Source organism: Oculina patagonica, chromosome 4, assembly GCF_052425735.1.
Source record: "Oculina patagonica isolate OP01 chromosome 4, crgOcupat, whole genome shotgun sequence".
Lineage (NCBI taxonomy): Eukaryota > Metazoa > Cnidaria > Anthozoa > Scleractinia > Oculinidae > Oculina > Oculina patagonica.
Window position 1 is genome coordinate 45,842,754 of NC_135761.1, and position 25,858 is coordinate 45,868,611.

The window sequence follows — 25,858 nt, forward strand, 5'->3', positions numbered from 1 at the left end:
TATATTTGGTGATGAAAGCAATCAAGATAAAGTTGTGTCGTTATAGTATAACGACACAAAAAACAATCTTACAAGAAATACCTTTATTTCTCTCTCAGCGTTTGCCTCTTGTTCACGGTGGCGAGCAAAAGCACTGAGATTTCTATTTACTAAAACCGCGGCTGTTTTGTTTTTACACGAAACTTTCTTCGTCCCGCACTTGCAATTGTCACAGGCCAGCTCAAATTTGAGTCACGGCACGGACAAACTTGGCTGGTAAAGACGTGCAAAAAGTACGTAACACCGGAACTCGCGTAACACCGGAACTCACGTATGACACTCGCGTATGGCGTATGTAAACAAAAACAAAGGTGTAGCTGACTAGGGTCCTTTAAAATATCGTAATTAGTGCAGGAAACAACAACGATCTTTTATTTCGTGCCCAGAAGAGTTTATATTAAGTAAATACATGCAAGAGTAAAAAAATATCCTTGCCGCTGCGTTTATTCGCAAGGAAATGGTTTTTATGGTTTGGCAAGACTATTTTTAACTCGTTTTAGTACGTGAGAAACTGCTGTTCCTTGTCACTACTACTCTGGTATACACCGATTCAGCGTAAGCCGGAAGTGGCATGGAAACGAGGCCTAAGGGCCCTCGGCGGGTCAAAATTCATAAAGTTTTTATTAGCGTGTGGGGCATTTCGAGTCGGTAAAAGCATTCCCTTTACAAATTAGCCGCGAATCTTTGCCATGTTTATTGAAAGACCACGTGATTACGAGTGACGTAACATATATCATGACATCTCCCCTCTAAGCAAATACATGTATGAGGAGTAATAAACATGCTATTAAAATATCAACATTATCCACAGTTCATTGTCCAAGACCTTATGTCAAAAGTCATTTTAAAACAAGTGTTCTCAGCTGATAACAACAACTCAGCAAGTCAGCATAGCAACATGCAATATACAAAAACTAATAGTATATAAAGTCATCTTGTCTTGGTGCTCGAATAGTACGGCCATATCTTGTTCTGACTACTTCAGGTGTCTTGATGATGGTTCTGTCACTTCCTCTGCTCTGCGTGTTCCCTCTGTCACCTTTCGGACTTGTGACTTCCGGTGTCTTGATGATGTCTCTCCTGTTTCGTCTGTAGAGAGTTCCATTGCTGTTCACAATTACTGATCGAGGGGTGTGAGCAAGTTTTGTAACCGTAGCAGGTTTCCAGCCATTCTTTGCTTTCATTTGAACAGTGTCACCAGTTGTGACAGGAGGTAGTGACTTTGCTCCTCTGTCAAAGTACAGCTTCTGTGATTTCTGTTGAGCTAAGAGCTGGGACTTAGCATCGGTTGGGATTCTTGCATTCAGCAACTGTGTAGCAGTTGGAAGTTTGGTTTTCAGCCTTCTGTTAAGGAAAATTTGAGCTGGAGAGTAGCTCAGTCCAGTGATTGGAGTATTTCTGTTTTCCAGCAAGGCAATGTATGGGTCGGTACCATCTTCATTAGCTTTCTTTAGTACAGATTTGGCTGTTCCAACGGCTTTTTCTACTTGTCCATTTGCTTGTGGGTGCTTGGGACTTGTAGTTGTGTGTTTAAATTCCCATGAATTTGCAAACTGTTTGAATTTCCGGCTTGAGAACTGGGGACCGTTGTCGGAAATGACCTCATCAGGTATCCCATAGCGTGCAAAGGTGGATTTAAGTTGGGTGATGACTTCAGAACTTACGGTGCTGTCGCGCAGCAAGCCAATTTCTACCCATTTTGAGTAATAGTCTACAGTTAAGAGATAGTCCTTTTCGCCCCATGTAAGGGAATCCGAAATCCGGAATCCAACATATTTTTGCTCTCGGAATCCGGAATCCAGGCCTTTGGAATCCGGAATCCCGCCTGTGGAATCCAGAATCCAGCCTCCTGTGGAATCCGGAATCTACCATCAGAGCACTACAAAAACTACGAAGCTAACCAGAAAGCGAACGTAAATTTTTGATATTTGGTTACTAAATTCAAATCAAGTTCTAAATCAACACGGCGGTGTTGTGGTCTTTGATCATCCTGGTAGGGCGCATGCATTATTTGTTAAAAAAATACCATTTTATCATGCTGCGTTTTGACCTTTAAAAATTGAAATTTATACCAAGAGTAACGCAATGTCTCTCAACTGTCAACAATGCTCACAGGAGGTGTTTTATCCTTTTCGGTTCCATGCGGAGCTCGCCATTCTTGTGACACAGATGAAAATCCTTGTAAATTTTCCACAAATTCGGTAATAGTGAAAGCGGTAAAAGGTAAGTTTGATTGACGGTGAAATCTGGCGAAGTTAAACCACTGAGAATTTTTGTCCAGGAAGTTCCCCTGTGGAAGTAACACGACTCCCAGGTGCTCTTTCGATTCGGCGATCGAGAAATTCTCAGTTCGAGCTGGTTCTTCTTGTCGTTTGAGGAGATTGAAATACGTACGGAATTCGAGATGGGGAAGCATTAGCCTGTGAACAGGCTCTCCGGTCGAGGATGCATTAGAAAACACTAAAAAAATGTATATTTCTGACTTGGTGTGGATTGTGGATTTTTTGCGATACATCAAGCGGATTCGCGGATCTCGAAAGTACAGCAGATCGCGGATAAGCCAGGGGCACCCAACAGACCGTTTCGGTGAATATCTGTTCGGAAGACTTATAATGGCCTACGATTTTCGGATTAAAGTGTGATGAGAAAACTGGAGTTCTCTTTAGCTCAAACATTCGTGTCGTGGGGAAAGTAATGCCTGTTGTTTTCTGACAGAGAAAAATGTCGTTTTGTGTACGGAAAAAAGGCCAGCTACGATTTTCGAAAAGGCAACAGCGGCTCGTAAATTCGGGTAATAATATTTCGTTCCCTAAAACTTTCTGAAGTTTGAAAATCCAGCTAGCGTATCCAAAAAGATACACTTTTCTTAGCGTTTAAAGATAAGGCTTTAAACCGCACAAAAAGGACACTTATAACGTAAAAACGGTGTTCCGACACCTAAAGTAAAATTTTCTTGTTGGGTGCCCGTGATAAGCTGACAGTTTTTGCCCAGATTCCGATCTCTTTATGTCGGGAAGGTCGGATCGTGGATAAACGAAGTTGGAATCACTCTTGTCGGTCTTCGGCGATATGTTGGCGAATTGTCGAAAAAAAAAAGTAATGAAACGTGGTGTTGTATCCCGATCTCGGATGCTTTATTCTACTTGTCCTCTAGTGTTTGTAGGAGTTCCTTTTGTTAATTTCTGGGGCAAAACCGATGCGCAATTTATTAGGTGTCGTTGTTTTCAATTAAATCAGCTTTCATCATTTGCAGTTTTACTCTAGATCGTTGATAGTGCAACAGAAATTTTTTCTAACATCACCTTACCTTACCTTTACTTAAACACGGTTGTCTTTTTAAAGCTCAGAGAAGCTTGTGGGGCCGTGTTTTCCCAATCGAATTAGAATTTGGCAGTAGTGTTTTTCACAGTTGCTATTAATTGATACTGGAAACTTCGGGAGTGAAATTTTGAACGGTCTCCTTCAGACGCCACATACACAGATGCAAAAGTAAAGCTACGTCAGTCTGTAGCTCGCTTCTTTTAAAGCCAGTTGGGTTGTTATTTTCTTTAGGAGGTCTCTAATCTGGGAATCACAATTACTCTTATACCCGTGTAATTTGTTCGCTCAAGAGTTAAAAGAATGCCCGGTATAATAATCAAACATGTCTCGCGTTGCCAGAATCTTATAATGATAACACTTACATATAAAAAGAAGAGAAGAGAAAGGAAAAATTCATCTTTTTCTATTTTATAAACTATATGATATATACATAAAATTTATGATCAAGCGGCCACGTTAATTTTAAATTTTTGTAAGACAACCGTCGTTGTCATGGTCGGAAACTAAATGAATTTTTTAACTTGGCAATATGAATACAAAAAATAATGTCTTTTAGTGTAATTTTCTTTCTTAAAGTGTATATGACATGAACAATATTTCCTGCTTATTTGAAAGGCCTTTCAAAATTCAGTGGAATGGCATTTTTCTTTTTGAAATATCTTTTTTCGTTTCAGAGATATTGACGTTTTTGTATTATGCAAATTAGATCAGTGATGACGTCATAAGATTTGACTCTAAAAATGGTAAAATACTGAATAAACAATATCTCTAAAACTATTAAAGCAGTGTTCTTAAGATCGCGCAGGACCCTTGAAATCATTATGTATGTATTTATTTAAAGAGTATGCACGAACTGCGACAACTGAAGCCGACAACAAACGAAATATTCATGAGAATTTTTTTTCTCAGAGTTCTTTGCACAAGTAATTACACGGTATTGTTCTCAGCCTCGCATCCCGTGCGCTGGAACATAGCGAATTATCATAATTAGATTCGCAGCTTTAACCCTTAGAATCCTAAGGTTCTGGTATTTTTTAAGCAGTTTTCTGGGCTCAAACTAATCTGTCGAATTTCGTGATTGCATATAAGAAGCTCAAGTAAAAATGTGTGCTGTTTCAAAACACTGAGGGCTCAAAGTTTCATTGTGACGTCAGCATTCAACCGTTTCTTTCTTGTTGAGCGAGCATACGGGCTCGAATCTGGCGAATATTTCGTTTATAAGGGTTTTTTCGAGTCATTTTCCACTGCAGAAGCCCCCAGGCTGGCATCATTAAGCTAGAATGGTGGGTAGAGGCCAGCATCTGAAAGAAACCAGAGGTGAGAGATGATTTTGTCTTGATTGGAACGCCAGAAATATTCGAATCGAAAGATGGCGGTTCATTGGTAAAGTTGTCTCTCTGGCCGTTCTGTGGGTGGATTCCAAGACCTGCCAATGCATGTTGGACGAGTTCTGACTTCCAAAGAATGCAATCGGTGCAACATTTTGCCGGCAGGATTGGGTGGCTCGACACTTATAAAAAATATATGGAATAAAGGTAGGAAGCCATGACTGTTTTTGCCAAGCATCCCTTTCGGTCAGCAACGAGGAAATTACAGGTTTGCAAGCATAGCTCTAATCGAATAGTAATTGCTGAGTCTGCTAAATGATTGATGGGAAATTTCCTTGGTGAACGGAAGGGAATAGGGTCAAAGTTTGCTGCAAATGTATATTTTTGAAGTCAGAATTATTTTTTTATTAAAAAAATGGAGGCAAAGATGTGTGTTTTTTGTTGTTGTCCTGTTACGTAGAAAACGGGCATTTTCAGATTTGCTTCTGAACAAACAACCATATGCAACAGAAATCAAGAGTTTTAGTCAGTTAGTTGGCTTTTAAAGCTATGAAAATTATCACTTTGCCATAAAAAGCAGTCATTACTATCATGTGCCCAGATATGTAAAAGCTAGAGCTTTTTCAATCACTGCTGGTATTTTCCACGCACATATGCGTTGTTAGGACTTAAAGGGTTAAATAAAGCACACGTTGTTGTAAACATCGACTCGGAAGGTCTTCGGAAGCCTCAAAACCTGCAATTTTGTGTCCAAGTTTTCTCCGCCGATATAGAATTTCAAGAGTTGATTCGCGAGGAACATAAACTTGGTCTACTCTATTGTGCTATGACTAGAGCGAACATTTAAATTTCCTTCTCAAAATAAAGATAGCACGTTTCAAAGTTTAGATTTCACATTTTTGCTCTCTTAGAAGCCATTAACTTGTAGCAGTTTTTGAAATCGAAAATTTCGTTCTAGCCATAGCACAAAAGAGGTTATGATTTATCACTAGGATATATAATCATTTAATTTGGTGCGCTGTTCTAGCTGAAAACTTGGACACAAAATCGCATTATCTGCAGTTAAATTTTTAAGGGCTTGTAACATCACAGACAACGGTCATCTCTCAGTAAAAGGACAATCATGATGTAATTCCATCATCCCCGAATATCCTTGTTAAATTTTAGAGGAATCGATGTTCAAAACGTAGTGAATTAAAGCTTTACAAGATAACACTCCGTCAAGAAATTTGGCTAATGAATTTATTAATGAGCGAGGGTCCCGCGCGACCTTAAAACTTGGCACCTTAAATGTGCATCACAAAAGAAACAAAATGTCACTCTTAGGGCTGTTGCCATGGCAACAGTTTTGCTGCTGGTGCTGTCTCAATAAAAACTGAAATTCCCAGTTTTTGTCTTAAACCAAGAACCATCTAGCGCAGCCAAACCGATGGTGGGAATTAAGTCAATATGGGAACTATGTCTGTTCTAAGCAGGACCCTTTGTCTCACTTTAGAGGCCAGATATGGGGATATTTGTCTTTTTGACAGAGAGAGACTGGAGCTGAAAGAGTTGCTATGGCAACAATACTAAGGGTGTCATTTTGTTCCTGTTGTGATGCACATTTGTGGCGCCAAGTTTCAAGAACACTGCTTCAATATTTCCAGAGATATATTTTATTCAGTATTTTACCATTTTTTAGAGTCAAATCTTATGACGTCATCATTGATCTAATTTGCATAATACAAAAACGTCAATATCTCTAAAATGAAAAAAGATATTTCGAAAAGAAAAACGCCATTCTTCTGTATTTCGAAAGGCCTTTCAAATAAGCAGAAAATATTTTTCATGTCATATACACTTTAAAAGCAACAGAAAACGCACAGAATTGAAAGGAGTCTATGGGCCTGTTTACATGATTCCGGAATGCTTTATTCTACTGGTCCTCTACTGTAGGTAAGAGTTCATGTTGTTAATTTCTTGGACAAGGGGCATTGTTCTCTCGAAAGGAACGAGCCATTCATGTGAGACCTTGGAACAGGGTCTACCCCTTCCCTTAGGCAACCAATAACCTTATTCGAGATGTCATAACAAAGTATTAGAAACATCACATTTTAGCATATTCCCCATCATCACTTGAATTAAATAACCGTCCTCAAGATAGTACCCTGTACGCTGTATCATTGCCGGAGAAAAATCAGGTAAGATCAGTTGAAGCCCCAAAGTTAGTTTTCAAATTTGTTTCTTTGCACAGACTTCACGTGACATATCAAGGCTGACCCAACCGTTAATAACGCGAATCGTGGAAAATGCGAAAACCGATGCGCATTTTTTATTTTAAAACGTATTTATTAGGTGTCGTTGTTTTCAATTAAATCAGCTTTCATCGTTTGCAGTTTTACTCTAGATCGTTGATAGTGTAACAGAATTTTTCTTACATCACCCTACCTTACCTTTACTTAAACACGCACGGCTGTCTTTTTAAAGCTCAGAGAAGCTTGTGGGGCCGTGTTTTCCCGATCGAATTAGAATTTGGCAGTAGTGTTTTTTTTTTCACAGTTGCTATTAATTGATACTGGAAATTGCGGGAGTGTAATTTTGCACGGTTTCCTTCAGACGCCACATTCACAGATGCGAAAGTAAAGCTATGTCAGTCTGTAGCACGCTTCTTTTAAAGCCAGTTGGGTTGTTATTTTCTTCAGGAGGTCTCTAATCTGGGAATCACAATTACTCTTATACCCGTGTAATTTGTACGCTCAAGAGTTAAAAGAATGCCCGGTATAATAAGCAAACATGTCTCGCGTTGCCAGAATCTTATAATGATAACACTTACATATAAAAAGAAGAGAAGAGAAAGGAAACATTCATCTATTTCTATTTTATAAACTATATGATATAAACATAAAATTTATGATCAAACGGCCACGTTAATTTTGAATTTTTGATGACAACCGCCGTTGTCATGGTCGAAAACTAAATGAATTTTTAAACTTGGCAATATGAATACATAAAATAATGTCTTTTAGTGTAATTTTCTTTCTTAAAAGCAACAGAAAACGCACAAAATTGAAATGAGTCTATGGGCCTGTTTACATGATTCCGGAATGCTTTATTCTACTGGTCCTCCACTGTAGGTAGGAGTTCCTGTTGTTAATTTCTTGGACAAGGAACGAGCCATTAATGTGAGACCTTGGGACAGGGTCTACCCCATCCCCTTAGGCAACCAATAACCTTATTCGAGATGTCATAACAAAGTATTAGAAACATCACATTTTAGCATATTCCCCATCATCACTTGAATGAAATAACCGTTCTCAAGATAGTACGCTGTATCATTGCCGGAGCAAATCAGGTAAGATCAGTTTAAGTCCCAAAGTTAGTTTTCAATTTTTTTTTTTTACAAGTATATATGGAGTTTGAAAGATCAGAACACTAAGCATGACATCAAGTGGTGCAAAGTTAAACAGCCTAGGTCTTATTCGAATATAACCAAGAGATGTAATTTGTGTTTGTGGGAGAAATGTTTCATTTTATGTAAACCGGAAGCGAGCCCGTATCGTGTTGCAGACATGCTAGGAAATTCTTGCTGGAAAACGTTATCATGTAACTGGTGATAAAGTTCCCGCGTGACGTGACATGTGACACACAATGTATTGTATTGTTCTGTATTTTCAAATTTCTTTCAATGTAACCGTTTTTTCTGGCAGTCCCCTGATGATGATTGCCTCGCATGAGGCATGAAACTCAGGGTAGCGATTAAACAGATTTTAATGCCTTGGTTGAAATCGACTAAAAACAGATTTAACCTGAAAACCAATTTGACCTGCAACAGATACAGTTGAACCCTGTTATTTCGAACCGTCAGGGGAAACAAAAAATAGTTCGAAATAGCGGGAGTTCGACATAGCCGATAGTAAATGACTGAAGGGCAAATCCAAGGGAAACGGGTTTTAGTTCGAATTAACGGGGAATTCGAAATAACCGAGTTCGAATTAGCGAGGTTCAACTGTATTTAGCGTAGTCCGGATCACTTTGGTCGGTTTTCGTCGGTATGTTGGCGTAATTGTCGCAACTGACAAGCAGTGAAACGAACCTTCTGAAACAGTTGGCATAAGAAGCAACATCTACTTTCCGTTGCAGCGAATCTATACCACACAAAGTTTTCATGTAATGCGGATTTGGACTTGAACGAGAACAGTGGCGAATTGACGGATTTGGCCCAAAAACGGCACGGATCGGCGGATTTGCGTACCCCGATTCATCTCCTCTTTAAGCAATATATCATTTTTACAGCAATATTTTAAGCGCTGAACGTTTATTTTCTTCTAATTTTAAATGCATTGTCCGGTATCTGAGACTATGCCCCCGGACCCCCTAGTTGCCTCACGCTTCTTCACTCAAATTCTTGATGCGCGGGACTGCGAGCTAAGTTAGCGTATCGAACTGTGAAACAGTATTTACGGGATTAAGTAGCCTGTGTACAGCCGTCCCACTCCCCTAAAAAAATCAGGGTGGGAACGGTTCCCTCCCGATTTTTTTTAGGGGAGCGGGACGGCTGTACACAGCTGGCTAGGGATTAAGCTTTTTGCATGGAATTATAAATGTAAGTCCAGCTGTTCTTTGTTCTATAGAAATACGTGCGTAATTTCGAAGTAATCAATATTGTTATTTAATTGAATTTTTTTCTCGCTTTACGCTCTACGTTTTTACGTATATTTAAATTTAATATACTAAAAAAAAGAAAGAAAATAGACGACATCGCATCTTAACAGCTGAATATGCTATAAAAATAGCGTAATCTGCTGTTGAGGTACCACTAAAAAACAGATTTAAAAGGTGTGGAATCCGTAACCTCGCACCTTTTGGAATCCGGAATCCTCAGGCATTGAATCCGGAATCCAGTAACTGGAATCCGGAATCCACGATGCGGAATCCGGAATCCAAGACTCTCTTGGATTCCCTTACATGGGGCGATCCTTTCCACCAAGGGTGAATAGATCGCAGGCGATCTTTTGCTAGGGCCTATCTGGAACTTCATGCTGTATCAGTGGCTCTTTGGTATTGTTCTTTCTATGCTTTAGGCATGAACTGCAATTTGCAATCACATCTGTAATCTGTGCATTCATGTTCGGCCAGTACAGGATGTCACGGGCTCTTCGCTTGCTCTTCTCAATTCCAAGGTGGCTTTCGTGAATTCTTTTAAGCATTTCGGGTCTCAGTCGTTCAGGAACAATCATCTTGTGACTTTTGAAAAGAATTCCATCTGCTTCATGAATTTCTTCTTTGAAACTCCAGTATGGTTTTGCATCAGCAGGTACTTTATTCTTGTGGTCAGGCCATCCTTGTTTGGTCAGCTGTGCAACTGTCTGAAGAGATTGATCTGCCTTTGTTGCTTCTTGAAACTCTTTCAGTTTCTGTTCTGAAATTGGGAGATTAGCTACCAGGAGATGGATTTGCATTTCAATTTCAGCATCAGGTATCCCTTGATTAGTGTTAGTGGTCTCCAGGTGGGCTCTGGATAGTGCATCAGCAATGAACATCAGTTTTCCTGGAACGTACTTCACGTTTAGGTGGTAGTGCTGCAATCGAAGCAGTAGGCGTTGTATTCTGGGTGGTGCTTTGGCAATTGGTTTGGCAAAAATTGCTTCTAGTGGCTTGTGATCAGATTCTACTTCTATTTCTTTGCCATACAGGTACTGATGAAAACGTTCGCATCCAAATACTATTGCCAGTGTTTCTTTTTCAATCTGTGCATATCCTTTCTGGCAGTCAGTCAGGGATTTTGATGCATATGCCACAGGCTGATTATCTTGAAGTAACACAGCTCCAAGTCCTGATTGGGATGCATCTACTGAGAGCTTCACAGGCTTGTTTACATCATAGTAGCTCAGTACTGGTTTTGAGGTTAGGACCTTCTTAATTTCATTAAGAGCTTTTTCTTGCTGCTCCTCCCAGTGCCATTGTACCTCTTGCTTGAGTAGGACTCTTAGCGGCTCAGTTAAGGCGCTCATGTTTGGGATGAACTTGCTTAGGTAAGTTACCATGCCTAGCAGGAACCCTAAGTTCAAAAGTATAAGAAGAAGAAATTTAAGGTCTTGCAGGCTAGAGAAGAAATTCTTACAGCTTACCGGTAAGATTTTGTTGTCTCCTTCTTTGGAATCGAATACTTTATATTCGCTCATCAGCATAACCTGAATGTTTGCCGTTCACACTCAATTTTGGATTTTGTTAATCAATAAAACGAACTACCTTATGATTTACTGAATGGAACTTTTGAAGTACAAATTTGGTTTTGAGAGACCCTTAGGTTTTCAATCCGAATAAAAAGTTGCAGGTATCGACACAGAATCGTAGAGAAGGTCACGCGTAAACATGTGTCACAAATAGTTTCAGTTATCTAAATTATGTTAGTTTGTTTCGACAGAGAAGCTCGGGTAAACATGTACTGCAGTTTGTTGTTACATTTTCCAATCATAATAATTAATCAACAATCGAAAAGCGTACAGTCAACCCAGTCAAATACAGGTATGTCAGATTTTTTCACTGAATTTTTTTACGGACGGACCTGATTTCATTTGTGAACTGGATCGAATTTGACCGGCAAGAAAATATTTTCTTGTTTACATGTAAGCCTCCAGGTCGGTATAACTTTACCGGTAATAACAACCGAGTCTGCTTTGTATACACTGCTACACTTTGCTACTACTCTAGAATTTGTGTGTTTAAAAAGCATTGATGACTTTAAACACTAAATAAGCTTCCATGTATACACACCGACTCACCCATTGGCGTCAAAAACGACGTTGTGTACTTTATATTATCATTCTTTTGATATGAAAGTCGGCTTTATTTTATTATTAACCTGTATGAATCTGCAACTCAAATGCATGTACAATTTAATTTACACCTGAAACAGTTCATGCCAATCACAAATTCTACTGAAAAAATCTGTCAAATTCTGTAACAGAATCAGTAGACTGTCTTTAATGATGTTTGCGTGAATACGCGAGTTTCTCCATAATACTAGAAAGTTTTCATTCAGATCGAAAACCACAGGGCTACCTGGTAAGGAAAGGGTTAAAAGGTATTCTGGACTTTAAAGTGGTTTCATTTATTGATTAACAAAATTCAAAATTGATTGTAATCTACCTGAGAGAACAGATGAAATCCAGCCTATGCTGGCGAGGGAATATTGAAGTTTGGCAGCAAAATCGTACCGCTAAGCTGTTAGAATTTCGCCTGTCGCCTGGTAGACATTAAAATTTCTTCTCTTTATACGTTTGCACTGATAGGGATCAAGAATCGTGGCTAATTTGTAAAGGAAATACTTGAAACGCCCCACACGCTAGTAAAATCTTTATAGTTTTTAGCCGCCGAGGGCCCTTAGGCCTCGTTTCCATGCAACTTCCGGCTTACGCTGAATCGGTGTATCGCAGGTTAGGTTACGCACGACAGAGTTACCTTTTGTCTCGTCACGCAATCTTAACCCCACATTGAGAAGTAAATTTTCGTTTGGATATTACCAAAAGCCGCTTCTCCTCGCGTTATTCTTTACCTTACGGCTACACATGTCATTTCTAACGACTACATTTCCAGCAAAACAGTTGCTGTTTATTTTCCTAATGGCGATGCATTAACTTCTGAACAGAAGAAACGTTTAACGTTTACTGTTTCCACCGGAAGTAATTTCACAACAGGCTATCTCTGTAAGAGCAATGTATGGTTGGCGGCCACTTTGGAGGCATATTTAGCGATTGTTTCACCAAACCATGGCCAGATTGGCTCGGAATTTAGAAAGCCTTACCTGTGCAACGTAGAAAGCTCAAACCGTGGTTTGAAACAAAAGGTTTGTCAAACAGAGCGATTATTCAATAAATGTGTAAAATGTTTTACTCTCAGTTATTGAATGGATTATAAAGGCCCGATTTGCTGAAAGAAAACATTTATTTTTATGAGAAATGTAAAACGTTTACACTGTTCTTAGTGGCACATTTTGCAACACAACAGAGCTAACCTCAGATTTATGCCACCACAAAATTACACAAAGAAACGCTCGTCCGATCGGTCCCCTTGCTTGACCCGAATATTTAAAGAGGTCAATTTCGTTACACAATTGTCGCGGCAAATACTATTTAATATACACTGATCGAGCTCGGCAGCTGTAGCTGCAGTCTGTAATAGTAATGGGGATAAATAACAGCTTTATTAAAATCAAACCCGCCGTCAATTCCATTAGAAAGGCGTTTGAATAGCATAATATTTTCGCCCTCTATCTATCATGTGTCGAAACAGATCGGATGGCCGGCGATCAGTGCCGTCAAATTCGGGAAGAATTCTGAATTTCTTGCAACCGACGCCGATCTTTCCGGGGCCTAAATGAAGCAAACATACAAGTGCTATCCTTCGCAATTATATAATTTGATAGTAATTCGCTATCCGCCGCTTAAATTTCTCGGCAGCCTGAATAATTTTGCAGTGGGAATCAAGGTGTCATTGCCGGATCTTCGACTAATAAATTCAATTTTGGGCCATTTTTTGGATACCTTCAATCTGTTTTTCAATTACTAAAGCAAAAATGTTTGGAATCTATCATTTTTCGAGCCTTTCGAGAATCTCGGCCTCGAATTGTGCCTTTCTCGCCCTTTTTTTCTTGTCAAGGATGCGTCCCCTCCATACAAAGCCTTTGCCGAAACTAAAATTTTTGTCCGACTCACGCGGGGGGGGGGGGGGGGGGTATCATGTGGCGAAATCTATTTTTAGTAATAGTGCGCTTCGCTAGATGATGTTGCAATTCTAAATTGTGCAACTCAGCAGAAATAATCAATTGTCACGAAATGAGTTCCCTTTGGTTAACTATTAGCAACGTTTTAGTGTGTGAAAGACTTGTACGAGTACAAATTTGCGTTGTTAATCGTTTTAGGTAAATTAATATTAGCGCCTAAAGACTTGTACTAGTAAAAATTGCGTTCTTAATCGTTTTAAACTTCGCTGCCTTCGAGCGCTGAACCCCTTACATTCTTAATTGGTTATGTGATGTAAGATTTGGCTACTCACGTTTTTGATTCTTATATAACGTTTGTAAATTGACAAGTCACGTTTTTTCTACAAGAACGGAAGTGCTGAAGCACAACTATAGAGTGACACTTTACAAGTCACGCGCTTTGATCACCCACAGCGGAAAGTATTCCCTTGAGAAATTAAAACAGTCCCTTGAGAGTTAACAAGAATGCGATCCCTTCCGGTTCAGATTTTAGCCGATGTAAACGCTATTCTCCTACTTTTTGCTTGTAAACAAGCAAAAAAAGTCGAAAAAATACTATAACGGAACTCTTCCGACCAATGCAGTCTACGCTTTATCATTAAGCATACAAAATCTTTTCGGCATCCCCATTTGTTGCTACTTTTCCAGCACAAATCTACTTGTTTAAAGGTGGGATAAATAGACTATATATTTAATGCAAACCCTCATTATGTAGGTTGTTTCCTTTCAATTTTCTTTTGTTGAAGTTATGACGTCTTGATCGGCCACAGCCATAAAGAATCTTGTACCCTTTATAGCGAAATACTGTACTAGACGGTGAAGGACTAACCTCCCACGCAGTCGTTCTTTGCGTAGGAGGCTAGTGAAGGACAAGCAACGAAAGTTTTTGACTGATTGCAATCCAGTTTCGTCTTGATAGCTTTCTGCTAATAGATTCGCCGTAGTTTTCTTATTTAATTCTTTCCTTCGCTGTCGCTATTTCAACAAAAGTCTTTTCGTTTCACGCCATTTTAATAATAAATTATAAATAAAATAAACAGGAAAAGTTTATCTCGAACCAAGTGAAAGTTAATTTATTCCGTGACGGATTGCGTGAGGGTAGCGAAGCGCTTCGCTAAGTTGGTAGTTTGTTGCTCAAGAGTAATCTACTAAATGAGAAGAGCAATGCGAAATTAGCGCAAGTGCAATGTTGCAGTACAATTGAATAAATATCGCATTTATTCTGTTTATTTAAAATAACTATTTCCATTCTATTAGCTGACAGAAAGTTCGAGGTCACAGTCCATTTGGTAATGTCACCACAGCAAAGGTTAACAGCAGCCTAACTAAATTACTGTCATTGTCTTGCAGTGGATCTCAAAGCTACTTTGCTGATGGATGACGTGGTAATCTGGGGAACAAAAGATTTTCAAGTTCCGAAGTACTTTAACTTTGCTGACGTCATAGACGAATGGGCACAAAACGAAAAGGTGAGAACGTTTGTTTAATTAAACGGCGACCCTTTCAACAGCTAAACTGGTCCCGCATTAGGTGAGGCGAGCCCACTTCTGGCTCGGTCAAACCTCGAGTAGAAGACCCCTTAGAAGAGCTTAGGCAAAGACACTATTCTTCCTCTTTACCCTGTGTTGGCGGTCTAGACCGATCACGTATGGCAAGTAGTATATTTTCGGGGCCAAAAAATGTTTGAAATACTTGAACCTGTCTTCAGTCGTAAGGGGGTCAATCTAAATTTCCGACGAGCATACCCGTCCCTTTCATATGAGAATAAAAAGGAACCCTGGTTACTGTTTGCTTCTGTCCGCATTCCACAATGTCTAATAAAACAGGCTTGATTGTTTACAATACCTTTCGTTTCTTTCAAAACTTGCATTACAATGTGGTATTGCTTTGTATGTCCAGACTTGTCCCTGATGCACGATTCCAAATAGCTAAAGTGTTAACATGTAACCCCCCCCCCCCCCCCCTTTAATAGACACATTACGTACCTTCAAAGCGAGTAACCCTCCACCCAGGTTTATTCTGCTCCCTGGGCCAACTTCAAAATTTTTTTATATAAACGGTTCTTAGCTATTTGTAAAGAAATGTATGAAAAGCTCTCTCACCCGGGATGGCTCTGTATAGAGGTTGACCCTTCTACCAGGAACAATTTTTATGTATATTAACAAGCTCTAACATTAAATTCCATTCCATTCCATTCCATTCCATTACATTACATTACATTACATTACATTACATTACATTAAATTACACTTTTTAATACCAGTTTTTACCAGTTCAGTTCCTTTCATTTTTTCCTGTTACTGAAAAAATTGAACGAAACGTATATTTTAGTTTCTTAATTTCATCACGGAACGTTACATGCAACATTTACATCTTGCATCACATTTTCTTATTTTCTTATTATATATCGCAATTACAATACTTCAGCATTTTTTCAATAACACCAATAAACGCAATTCCTCTAAAAATGCAATAAAGTAACTGAATATAAAATGAAGTGGAAATCTAGATTGAAGATAAAAAAAGAAGAGGCGGAATCATGCGCGAAGTGAAGTCTATTTGGAACAATATTTCAGAAGCCCCCTTTAGTTTCTTAGTTTCTTGCCTTCACAATTTTTGCTGTTCTATTTTATTTTAGGAAGGCACAAGAAAAAGTGATTACCCAGCTCTGTGGTGGGTTGATGGAGTCGACAACGAAGTTAAATGGAGTTTTCAAGATGTCGCCATAAAATCGAAAAAGTAAGATAACTTCCCGTACAATCTTTATCCGTTCTCCGCCGATTATTTAAAGAATTCGGTTAATTGTAACCGTGAAAACATTTTTTAAATCTTCCAGCCATCTTGTAAAGAACAGGTTAGCCTTAATTTTCATAAAGCCTTTACATTTCGTTTCAGTAGCAGATGGCTCAGTTAAATAATCGAGTTTTGGGAAAAGACCATTAGATTATTTATGAGTGGTTGCATGAATTTTAGCTGCTCGATAGATCTATTTCTTCTTATAGCCCTGCAAAGGATATTGCTTAGATGGCTGATCGTTATTTTTTAAATTCAGAAGCGCTTGATTGATAATGTTTGGGGGGATTTTTCACTCCCCATCAGTAATCGTATGGTCCACGTAACGCTCTCCGAGCGGCCTGCCTGTTCTTTTTGCTTTGTTTTCTCAGCTGAAGCGATACTTAACTGTTTTTTTCTCCATTTCAGGACTGCCAGTATCCTGTCCACAGTAGCCGACATCAAACCAGGAGACCATGTGATGGTGATATTACCCACAATTCCAGAGTACTGGCTGATACAGGATGCGTGTTTAAGAACAGGTACCACCACCATTTTCGAGAGGAAAACTCAGAAGAACACCCAGGAGACACAGTGCATTGTAGTATTGTTTTTATTAATTTTTTAGTAAAGGTTATTGCATTTGTACAGTGTAGCTTTCTGTGCAAAAGACGCGTAGTGGTCGCAGTTTAACGGCAGAATGTGTTTGAATTTTCCAGATTTCACTACGCGATAAATTTGACAAAGTACCGCAAAAAAAAATTCACCCGCTAGACAATTCGCTATTGATTAGGTCTGAGCTCAGTTTTGCTTCAACACAATTGTCACTTCTCATAAAAAGGAAAAAAGTACCGATTGCGCCTGCCAAATAGCAAGAAAGGAGCCCAGGAGTTGTATATAAAAACGATTTTTCTCTAAATAATTACAACAACAAGTACCTTTGTGGATGGTTATTTATTTCCACAGGTGGAGTATTAATTATAACTCCAGTAAATATTGGTCCAAAAGAACTTCATCGCAGAATTTTGAAGTCAAAACCAGTGTGTGTGGTGTCGGCCCCTTGTGATCAGATTAAAAGCGAATTAATTGATATTGTCAATCAGGTTCGTTTGTCTTGTTGTTGTTCTGAGTTGTTTTGCAACGTGTCTTTGAGCTATGGAGTAAAATTCTTGTTATACAGTTTGGTGTTTCTTAATTCTAGGCACGCTTAAACGATTGTGCAAAATTGCATGTTAAGTTTACATCATTCAGTACAATCCCGATTTCTCGATAACGAACCCTCGGTTTCTCAAAGCTCCCGATTTCTCGAAGCAATTTTCGTTTCCCCTCGAGGTTCGAAAAATCGGGATTCTACTGTATCTCAAATTTAATAAACCTGACCTGCCAGCCATAAGATGTTGTGTCGTGGCGTGAAGTCGTGAGTGAGTTGAGGTGTTCTCACTTCTCACCTGTTTGTATAGCAAGAGATAAACCTTAATGAAATCTTAGATAATTTTTTTTTCTCTTCGTCACTTTTAGATAACTAGCTCTGGTCAGGTAGAAGTAAGAAGCAGAATTGTGATCAACAGAATGAAAGATGAAAAATGGTAAAGTAAAAGCTCAAGTGGTCCATTTATAATTGATATTCGTGCAATAGCTCACCAACATTGAGACAATACTTTCGTGTTATGTTTTTCTAGGGAGGGCTGGTTGTCATTTGAAGACCTTTTTGAAACTGCGAGTGCTGATTTTCAGGTAGCATAATGATAACGATAGATAAAATATTTAGCTAATAAGACAAGGGGGGTCCATAGCAAAAAGTGCTATTGATATTTTAAAGAAAGGCCGTTTATAGTACCGTATAGTGCATTTCTTCAAACTTATGTACGATTAGCCAAGAAGGAACAAATTCCAAAGCTCTTGCGCTGTTGTAGAAAGAAAAAGTAAATGCTCGAGTGATTGAACTTCTTCATTTTTCAAAAAGCAAAGAATTGAGAATGCACAGTGTATCATTTTCGTGTGTCAATGCAATTCTTTTGCCATCTGTATTATCCTGTCAACACATGTGTCCAAAGGCGACCGCGAATTCTAAAGTATTGACTTAGTTATAGGCACGGGACGTTATTATTGATTCTTGGTTACTAGGTTGTGTTATGTTATGTTAGCTTAGGCATAAAAGATTAGGTCAGGTCAGGTCAGGTCATGTCATTATGTTATGTTATGTTGTTACGATACTTTCTCTTGTAGTCTGTTAAGTCCTTAAGCTCAGCTCCCACCAACATATTCTTCACAAGCGGCACAAGTGGAAATGCGAAGATGGTTGAACATTGTCACGCCAGCATGGGTCTGGGTAGCACAGGAATTCGATAGTAAGTAAAATAGTTCTTAGTAGCGTTATAAAAAATAAATTATACCATAATCGAGAGAATTCTCGCGCGCTGATTGGTCCAAAAATATTGTCGATGAGAGTATAGACCATGAAAGTGACGTCAGATCACGCCACGCACACGCGCGGGCAAGAAATGTGTAAGTTTGGTTTCCATGAATGAAAGCGAATTTCATCTTGTTTTGTTTGAATCAAGCACGCATTTGTTTTCGGAATTCAGGATTGGACTTCTACTCAGTTGATCTGTCGAAAGAAAATTTACCAGGCTTTTGAAATTTTTGTCTAACTGAGAAGAACGGTGCTAGCGAACCGACAGCGAACTCGGTGAACAGTGAACGAGCGCTAACAAGATCTTCAGAAAGAATAATAATCTTGCTCGCTTCTAGCGATAGGCAAACACTCAACGAGAGAGGAAAAGGTAATTAAAATTGTTATTCTTTTAATTCTTGTTTTTCTTCTTTTGTATTATTTTCGCTTTTACATGTCGGGACTCTTTACGTCCCCTCGGCAAAGTTTCTTTACTGTCAAGCATCGCTTTTGGTAAATACTTGTTCGAGTTTATTATGGTATAAAACAAATCGACCACATTTTTCCATGCTCTACACTCTTTTATACCATGCCATAGAAAATACAGCCAATCAGAATACAGGAAAGCCGTTGTATATTCGACGGTATTCAACCCAACCTTCCCGTCGTGCGCTGCGATTGTATTCTCGACGAAATTTGGTAAGCGTATTTTCTATGGCATGGTATAAAATAGTTACACAACACTTTCTCGTGGAATACTATGGAATATCCCACTTGTCACTTGTATTTTCTTGGTATACACACTCGCCTAAAGGCTCGTGTGTATACCGAGAAAATACAAGTGACTCGTGGGATGTTCCATAGTATACCACTCGAAAGCGTTGCATAACTAGTATATAGACCATAGAAATGACGCCATAAAATGTCCAAAATTTTGCAGTGAAACCACCCGCCTAACGGCTTGTGGTTCCACTACCTAACCACTACCTGGTGTTGAACATTTTTTGACGTCATTTCTATGGTCTGTAAGAGTGTAGACCATGAAAAAAAAGTGGTCGATTTGTTAAACGACAACGTTAGAAAGCACGCCCGTTTTTTTGGCTGACAAGTGCAGGGGCGTAGCTAGCCTATAGACCCGTAGGCCCGGGTCTACAAATTTTTCAGCCTACTCGCACTTTTAAAATGTACAACAGAAAACATTCGAGCTGGTACACTTTCAAGATGAAATATAGAAAGCGATTTTTAACATACATCTTAAAATTATATATCTTGCAACTCCTCTTTCCTGATTAGCTCAAAGATCATCTAGTAAGTGGAAACTGTGAAGCCTTCTTGGTAAGCCAGATGACAGGCAAACGCACAACGGCATGAGCTGTTAACGAAAAGTGCGTTTATTTACGAACGAGTGCAATTCCTTGTTGCGAAATGTTGGAATTTAGAAGATGTATTGATCTCAAAACCTTCACCAGTAGACCTCCCCCCCAACCTCACAAAAAGAGGTTGGCCAGGCCTACAACTCTTCAAAAAGCTGGCTACGCCCCTGAAGTGTGTTTCACAGTCTTTTTGTTATCAAAAGAATCGAGGAAGAAATAGAGCCAGAAAATTCCAGCTTAGTTAAATATAAACTGACATATTTCTTGCGCTTTCATTGGGAGACAATCCAAAACACAAAAAAATACATTTTTAGATTTTATTTAGTCAAAAATTCATCAAACTTCGTTTTGAAAAATCGAAAATAATCATATGACTGCTGAAAATTGTAGAGATATTTGAAGAAGCTAAACAAAGTGTCGTTAATGACGCCATAAAATGTCCAAAATTTTGCAGTGAAACCACTCGCCTAACGGCTTGTGGTTCCACTACCTAACCACTACCTGCTGTTGAACATTTTTGATGTCATTTCTATGGTCTGTAAGAGTGTAGACCATGAAAAAAAGTGGTCGATTTGTTAAATGACAACGTTAGAAAGCACGCCCGTTTTTTTGGCTGACAAGTGTATTTCACAGTCTTTTTGTTATCAAAAGAATCGAGAAAGAAATAGAGCCAGAAAATTCCAGCTTAGATGTCGTTTTACAGAAACAGATTTTTACTGGGTTTGTTCCCCTACTGGTTGGTCTTGGCTACTTTCGGACAGTTTCTACAGCACATGGTCCGTGGGAGCCGGAGCATTTGCTCACTATAAAAAAGTAACTGCCAAAGAATTTCTCGAGACTCTTCAGAAGTATCCTATAACTCAATGTACAACTGGTCATTCCATGTACATGAAGGCTTTGTACGAGGAGGATATGAACAGCTTCACATTTCCCACACTAAAGCTTTGTTTCGGCGGAGGAGAACCATCAAACAAACAAGTGTTGCGAAAATGGAAAGATGTAACCGGAGTGGAACTTTGGGACTATTATGGACAAACGGAGATAGTAAGTTGTTTCAGATATGTATTGCAACTACAAGCTACTTCACGTTCCAGTCTAATTTGCATACCTGGCCTGCATGTTTCCATTTTAGTGTGAAGTTAATACAAAAAGGAGCGTGGTGTATTTACGTGGTGTGTACGAGGAGTTGAACTTTAAAATACGAGGAGGGCTAGAACCTTCCTCATTCATGGCTGCGTCTTAACTATGTGAAGGCTTCCCAGAAATCTATTGGGTTTAAACCTTCAATGAAACGAATCTTACTTAAACAGATTATGTTTATCTCTCTTCGCAGAGTACTTTAACTATGTCACGAGAACCAGGAGATGACGAACATCTGGTTTCTGCTGGCAAAGCTTTTCCTGGAGTCGATTTGCTTGTAAGTAAAGGCGCGTTTACTTCTTCGTCTCTTAGGACTTCATGTTACTTCAATTATTCTATTTCTTTCGAATTTCTTCAAATTACATTTTCGCTCTCCCTTTTCTCGTCTTAGGTCGTTGACGACAATGACCAAGAAGTGCCTCCAGGTACACTGGGAAGAGTTGTGGTTCGTGTGAAGCCTTACCGTCCTGTTGGACTGTTTAATTGTTACAAGGTTAGTAAACGTCAGTGAAGAAAATTTTATTGTGACCCTAAATATATACATATAAATATTATTTACTTATTTACTATCGTGTTATGTGACTTATAACAATCAGTTTTTTAAAAGTGCACACAATCTGATTCTAAATCACGGAATACGTAATCACAACGCTGCAAACTTTAGCTGTACTCAGTACCCAGATCTCTCCTTTTTGACAAACTGGAGGAGCGCCTACAATAGCAGTGTGATCTGGGCACGAGATTATAACAGATATACTTTGTTTTTTCAGGATGATCCTGAGAAAACGGCAGCATGTTACACCGGAGATTTCTACATCACAGGTTTGTATCCTCTCTACTTCTTCGATTCATGAAAAGATATTGTAAAGGTTGTGGAAAACGGAATATAAAAACAGTGTAGAAACGGTGTTTCCAGTTGGCTGCGTAGAATTATAAAAACAACTTAAAATGTCTTTGTGCGTCAAGCCAAGGTCCTAATTGGTATCCATTAATCTTTGTCGAAAGGCAGCGCCTACTGTGGCTGAGAAGCCCAACCCTAACGAAGCAAGTTCTTAAACAGTTGTTGCAGATGAAGGTGGTGAGCTGAGAAGAGGCAGAAGCCTTTCTCTATGTACAACGCTCTATTCATCATAGCTCGCCTTTTTCTTGTCAGCCGTCGGTGCACCACCTTCGCAACAATCCTCAGAAGCAATTATTTCCCACGCGTCTTTCTCGATGTCAGCATACCTCATTGCCCTTTTGTCGAGAATCCTTAGCCAAAAGAACTAATTGGCCAACTTGATTGTTGATCTCTTGGCCCTTAACCCCTGTTATGATTCTGGGTACACAAGCGCATCAAGCAACTTTCATCAGTTTAGACCCACTCATGAAAAGAGTTTTCTACGATCGGCCTTAGAGAAACCGCGATAGTTGTTCCAGTCACTTTTTTCTTTTCACAATCCTATTTTGAACCAGTGCTATTTCTATGTTACAATGGGTCTTACCCTACGGTTATCCCCGTGTTGCACAACTCTACCTTCTGATAAGTCTCTCCCAATTATAATGCTTCGTATGCTTAATAGGTGATATGGGTCGAATGGACGCAGAAGGTTATTTTTGGATCACTGGACGAGCTGATGAAATGCTTATTAACTGGGACACATCGTAAGAAACTAAACTGATCTTATTTTACAACTATGTTTGTAGTATTGCTCTACGTTTGAGTTGTGGGACGAGCTCGCAGGACTGATTTTAACTTCAAACAACGAGAAAGTAGAGTGTGAGAAGCGCGGCGCAAACGTTTCATGACATCTAATATGGAAAGGCAATTTAAGAAGCTTGTACCCTTTAAAATTTCTTCGTTTTTTTCTTGGCATATTTTTGCCTTCTCAGTAAATCTCGTCTTTTCGTTCCGACTAAAACAGAGCCAAAATTCATTTATATTTGAAATTGCAGAGTCCTAGGAAAAGTCGGAGAATACAGTTACCATTCTTGGTTAGAATGACGGATCTTAAAGGGACAGTATTATGACCATCACTTCGAAAAGTCAAAAGAATTATTTACATTAATCGGAACCAATGAATAATGGTCTAGCTTTGTTAAAAGTGACTATAATAATAATAATAATAATAATAATAATAATAATAATAATAATAATAATAACTTTATTTAACCACGGTAAAAAGTTTAAAGCTAAAAGCTTGTGGGGCCGTGTACAAATTAAAAATTTAAAAAGACATATAAAAAGACATCCTTAAAATATTAAGAAGATAGGAAAAATTCACTATAAAGGACTATAACAGTCCACTTAAATAACAAGAGGTATTATCACGAGTTATTCAGGCATGAGATTTCAATCAAAATTGAAAACGTCTGGCAGACGTTTTTAAACTCTGCCCATGTGTCTTGGATATATCGTTAAAAACTAATTACAATTTGCTCTCTGAATGATTCACTTAATATCTTCACCATGGTGTTCTAGGCGTATCTTGTGAATGAGCGAAGCCATTTTATTATAATTTTAGCTCCGTTATGGCCACAATACACTGGCTTCCCTTGAACTGAAAACATGATCCTCGCTCTTGGTGAAATGTGATTAAAATAGTTGCACGATTTGAGTCACGAAACTCTTATCTATAAAATAGCAAATCTATAAAGTTTGTCCCCGGAAAACGCTCATATAAAGGGACACCTCTATTTACGGAAAAAAGACAATTTTGTGCCTCCTAAATGCTTCTTCAATCTTCATAAAGGAAATATATATGTTCTATTCTAATCACAAGTGATACAGCTTTTTAAAGCTTGAACTTTAATTCTCAATGAATGATATAAATGGAGTACCGTGTACAAATCTTGTTCTAAAACAAAAGAAAGATGTGTGATTTCTAAATCATAGCAAATAACTGCATGATCTTGTTATGTTACTTGATTTTAATTAATGGTCAACTTCGAGGTTGGCGCAGTGGTGAGAGCGCTCACCTCCCAGCAATGTGACTTGGGTTCGATTCCGGCCCGGTTCCATATGTGGGTTTAGTTTGTTGTTTGTTTCCCCTTTGCTCCGAGGGTTCTTCTCCGGGTTCTCCGGTTTTCCTTCCTCCTGAAAAACCGACATTTCTAAATTCCAATTTGACCTCGATAGAGGACCCGCATGAAAACCAGCTAGCGCTGATGTGGCTTCCCCTCTAAATATAGCCATTTATTTTTAAAAAAACCATTGCTTTCAAGTTTTATTTAACCCAGTGTATAGAGGTGTCTTTGATTCTCCTTGCCCTGAAGGTCTCCCCTTATTGGTGGTTCCACTGTATTTTATAGGCTTTTAGTGAACCCTTATGAGGTGGAGGAGAATCTGAAAGAACATCCTGCTGTAAGGGACTGTGCTGTGGTCAGCAGTCCTCATCTTAACAAACAGGTACATATCATGAATTTTTTAAGTTGATTTCAATGCCCACACCCTCGTAATTTCAGCAAATACCTTTTGATCACGAGATTGCTGTGTTTAATAGACTAGGGAAATGTACATTTCCATACAGTTCATATATTCTGTACACACGTTAACCATATAAGAAAAATATGACTTGAGCCGGACAGCGATCTTACATTTTACAGTGTAAAGGTGATGCGCTTCATGGACGGTTTCAATTTTTGCAACAGGTTTGCACCTGGTTACATGTCTGTTTTTACTTAAATCTTAAGTTGAATAAGTCCATTCGATCATCTGATGCAGCCTAAAAAGAAATAGTATTTCTAGGGTGGCATTGACTTTGACAAAAAAACTGTTGCATATTCGTTTTCTTGAGTCAAGATATGAAACAAAAAACGATTGTTGGAAGAAATACATTCGTTTTCGTAATTTTATTTAAACATTTCCCAGGAACCATTGCGATGGAACATTAGTTTTTTTTACTTTTGCAGGCTATAAGGGCGTTCGTTGTGTTGTCACCTTGTTTTAGACACAAAAACCAAGGTGAAATGATAAAAGAACTACAGGACCACTTGAAATTCAATGCTGCGGCCTGGCTGTGTCCAGATAAGGTTATATTATCGTCTGTTTTTTCCTTTGAAATAAATAAATAAATAAATCATTCAATCAACAAATAAGGAGCACTTGAAATCCAACGCTGCGGCCTGGTTGTGTCCAGATAAGGTTATATAATTGTCTGTTTATTCCTGTTACAAAAAAATTATATTATAATTATTTTATCAATTAACTAAATGTCTTGACAACAACGCTGAACAGTGTTTGGAAATTGCATTATAACTTTTTTCTAAAAACAATTTCGTTACTTCTATTGTGTTTTCCCTTCCCTAAAGTTTCGGTTAATAATTGCCGACTGAATTCGATCGCTCTTATTTAAGCGACGGAATCCTAAAATTTTGAGTTACGTTAGCCACTTGTGATGTCACCTTTATCTCTTTGCAAAAGAATGTTGGGTTCAATTTTCGGATTACATCTACGCACACTAATACTTCCACTGAAGAGAGTAAGACAAGAGAATGTGAATAATGTTTGCTCCTTGTTTGCGTTTGGGTGATGGTAGCACACACATACTTATGTTTGTGATACAAAAGCAAGAAAAAAAATAAACTAGGGCTTGTTTACAAGGTGAGGGACGCGACGCAGTCTGAGACGCCATCTGAGTGTAAAATGTAGTCGTGGGGGTATGGGGCCAATAATTTTTTGCTTTCGCTTGTGCTTGCGTTTTCTCAATTTATACTTACTGGGTATAAATATAAACGACAGGGAAAAGAAGCTATGTTGTTTTTCAGAAAACTA

At 38.7% G+C, this 25,858-nt stretch overlaps 1 protein-coding gene and 1 pseudogene across 2 annotated transcripts in view; one reads left to right on the forward strand and one right to left on the reverse strand.

Moving 5' to 3' along the window:
- The first annotated feature begins 6,802 nt into the window (after window positions 1-6,802).
- Window positions 6,803-25,158, forward strand: LOC144648515 (acyl-coenzyme A synthetase ACSM4, mitochondrial-like; annotated as a pseudogene). Its single transcript, XR_013569705.1, has 15 exons — window positions 6,803-6,868; window positions 14,779-14,897; window positions 16,067-16,167; window positions 16,630-16,742; window positions 17,167-17,303; window positions 17,719-17,786; window positions 17,880-17,934; window positions 18,427-18,548; window positions 20,655-21,009; window positions 21,299-21,382; window positions 21,497-21,598; window positions 21,876-21,927; window positions 22,668-22,749; window positions 24,397-24,493; window positions 24,997-25,158. The product of XR_013569705.1 is annotated as an acyl-coenzyme A synthetase ACSM4, mitochondrial-like (transcript).
- An 87-nt stretch (window positions 25,159-25,245) lies between these two features.
- Window positions 25,246-25,858, reverse strand: part of LOC144648516 (CCR4-NOT transcription complex subunit 11-like) — a 3,974-nt gene continuing 3,361 nt past the window's right edge. The window contains exon 4 of the mRNA XM_078508045.1: window positions 25,246-25,251. Coding sequence (XP_078364171.1) covers window positions 25,246-25,251 — 6 coding nt within the window. The remainder of the gene's footprint in view (window positions 25,252-25,858) is intronic.